The 2,627-nt window shown below is 41.1% G+C and overlaps 2 protein-coding genes across 2 annotated transcripts; both read right to left on the bottom strand.

Moving 5' to 3' along the window:
- Window positions 1-944: 944 nt before the first annotated feature.
- Window positions 945-1,313, bottom strand: LOC131068712 (gallate 1-beta-glucosyltransferase-like). Its single transcript, XM_058003964.1, has one exon. The coding sequence runs from the start codon at window positions 1,311-1,313 to the stop codon at window positions 945-947; it is 369 nt and encodes a 122-aa protein (XP_057859947.1).
- A 167-nt stretch (window positions 1,314-1,480) lies between these two features.
- LOC131068713 (UDP-glycosyltransferase 85A4-like) lies at window positions 1,481-1,996 on the bottom strand. The gene has a single exon (XM_058003965.2). It carries the CDS (start codon window positions 1,994-1,996, stop codon window positions 1,481-1,483), a length of 516 nt encoding a protein of 171 aa, XP_057859948.2.
- Between the last annotated feature and the right edge of the window lie 631 nt (window positions 1,997-2,627).

The raw sequence follows: 2,627 nt of genomic DNA, 5'->3' as shown, positions 1-2,627 counted from the left end.
CAAAAACCTATCTTATCTCAACAAAAAATATTCAACTATTATCTAAAACAAAATCATGATTATTGAAAAACTTTCTCATTAATATCACATAAAGAAAAAAATATTACTATAAATTGAAAAGAAGACCAACAAATATCTCAAGTTCTATGCCAAGATCTCCTTGAACATCAATCTCATAATTTATCTCCATAACATACACAGCATTAAGAATAGTGAAAAAATATTCAATATTTTTTCACCATTCTTAACCTAATTCAAACAAGATCTAATTCATAAAATTTTCTACCAAACAATACATGTAACATCTAAAACAATAATTAATATGTGTCAAAAACTTTTGAAGAGCCACATTTATAAGCTCATGATGTAACCTATCTTTAATTTTGACAATAACCTTTGGATATCCCTTGAAACTTCCCCACTCTTAATTGCATTAATATTTTAACGAAATTTCTATGAAAAACAGGGGAGTGAGACAATCAATATCAAATAGGCTAGTTTTGGAAGAAGGAAGAAGGAAGAAGAGGCATTCAAAGATTCCATAAACTTCTTAATACTAAAGATGATAGATGTTAAGGTTAAACAACCCATCAACTCTTTTGAGAAGCACAATCACAAGAAACTATAATCTCACTAGGGAAAACCTAATCAATGAGTAAGGTAGGAATATGGTCCATCAACGGGTCAATGATCCTCTCGACTTCTAACTTTGGATGGTCTTGCATTTGCAATCTCCCTCGGTAGTCTATGGATGACGAACAAGGAGAAGTTTGTGAATTACTTCAAAGCCTAGGGAAGACTCCTTATATGACATTCACACGAATCTAAAGGATCTGCTGATTCTGTATCTATCAAACAATATATATTTCTTAAATACGGAAGTCGATAGATGACAGCCTGGATGAGAGACCTCTTCAGTTTACACACCAATCACAAGCTTCTCATCATGCCGTCTCTGTCAAACAATATTGAGGGCCAAGCTGCCAAACGAAACATACAAAGGCATTCCCGCTCTGATCCAGACCCAGCGCCAGCTCATCCAACTGCTCTTGCGATTTGAGGGCCAAGCTGCCAAACGAAACATACAACAGAGAGCGCGGGCTTTGTTTGTCGAGCCAGTGCAAGCAGCTATCGTCTTCCTCCCACATAGACATGTTGCTCAGCGTTGAGTTCTCCCCTCTCAAAAAGTTATGGAGAAACAGAGGGCCTATTGACACAGATGGACACCCTTTGATGGAGAGCGCCGCTGCCGCCTCTCTCCCTTCCAATTCCTCAAAAGTGTTCACAAGCACGTAGACCCCCGCGTCACACATTCGTAGATGAGATCCGATGTAAACTTATCGCGATAGAACGATATCCGATGTATATTACACGGTAGAGTAGTGATCATTTTCTCCGGACGTTTCCCATCGCTCACTGAAACCACCACACGTTCAAGTTGATCCTCAAACTATAGCAAAAGAAGAATTTTAAGTTAATATTAAAAGTAGAGTAGAAGAATACCTTTGACAGGAATGTGGCCCTGGGAAAGGAGAGAATGAGCATATTTCTGAACAATAGAGGCAGCGGCACAACCAGGCCAAAAGACGACTCTGGCCAATGATGCGGTGCACGACATGGAACTGTCTGATACGATGCATGTGAGGGGAGGAAAGTCATTCCCAGTGTGAGTGCAGAGGAGGGCCTCCAAGACGTGTCCACGTTTTGCCAGCGTTGTAAATAATTCGCCCATGTGGGAGGTGCGGGCAAGCTCCAGCGGTAAGCCGTCCGGGAATGACAAAAATCGGAAATTGGGTTTGGAGTGGTGCAGTTGCGACTTGAGCTCTATACTTCCAAACATGCGTTTCTCAGTCCACTCTGTATTGACAAAAGTGATGAAAAAACCTCGTGCGGCCAAGAGATAGGCGAGATGTATGAGAGCGTTCACGTGGCCCTGCGCAGGGAAGGGCACCAAAACTGCGTGCACAGTGACATCATTTCCACCATTCATCGTCATTCTGAAGTGGGCAATGAATTCAATGGAAAAGAATGCCACAAGTGAACTTCTCGGCTTCTGAGCAACAATTTATCAGGACTGCACGCTCAAGCAAATTGATCTGGCTTAAAAGAGCAGGCACTGAACTCCCACTTGATCAAAAGTCTTTTCATTGCCCTTTTTGCCTGCCTGCTGCTCTTCTTTTGTAAACAACTTTTTATCACTGCGCCCTCCACTTTTCTTCTTTCTTTTTACATTTACTTTCTTTGACCCTTGGGGCTGGGCTTAACCATCACACACTAAGCTTTGACCGCTTAGGTGTGTGGGCCGGCTTCTACAAATTTCCATTTTAGGATATGCACATAATGGATTTGTTGAAAAGGCTTTAGAAAGCAAGTGCAATTGGCAGTTGCGGAGCCAGTCTTCCAGCATCGTCCCAGTCAACCAAATGATTTAACTTTGGAGCAGCGTAAGCGCATCCATACTGGCGATCTCGATAAAAGTTTGATGGAACGTTCAATGTCAGTCACTTCAAACTCATTAAGCATGGAGGACACACAAAAATTATCTATATTTAGGGGAAAGGATCTAGTAGTTGAGTGTGTTCCAATTCTTGTGATTGAAGTTGTTGATTTAATACCTTCATACTTGC

Source organism: Cryptomeria japonica, chromosome 6 (assembly GCF_030272615.1).
Source record: "Cryptomeria japonica chromosome 6, Sugi_1.0, whole genome shotgun sequence".
In the NCBI taxonomy this organism is placed as follows: Eukaryota; Viridiplantae; Streptophyta; class Pinopsida; order Cupressales; family Cupressaceae; genus Cryptomeria; species Cryptomeria japonica.
Note: the sequence above shows the minus strand (reverse complement) of the source record. Positions and strands in the feature narration are given on the sequence as shown.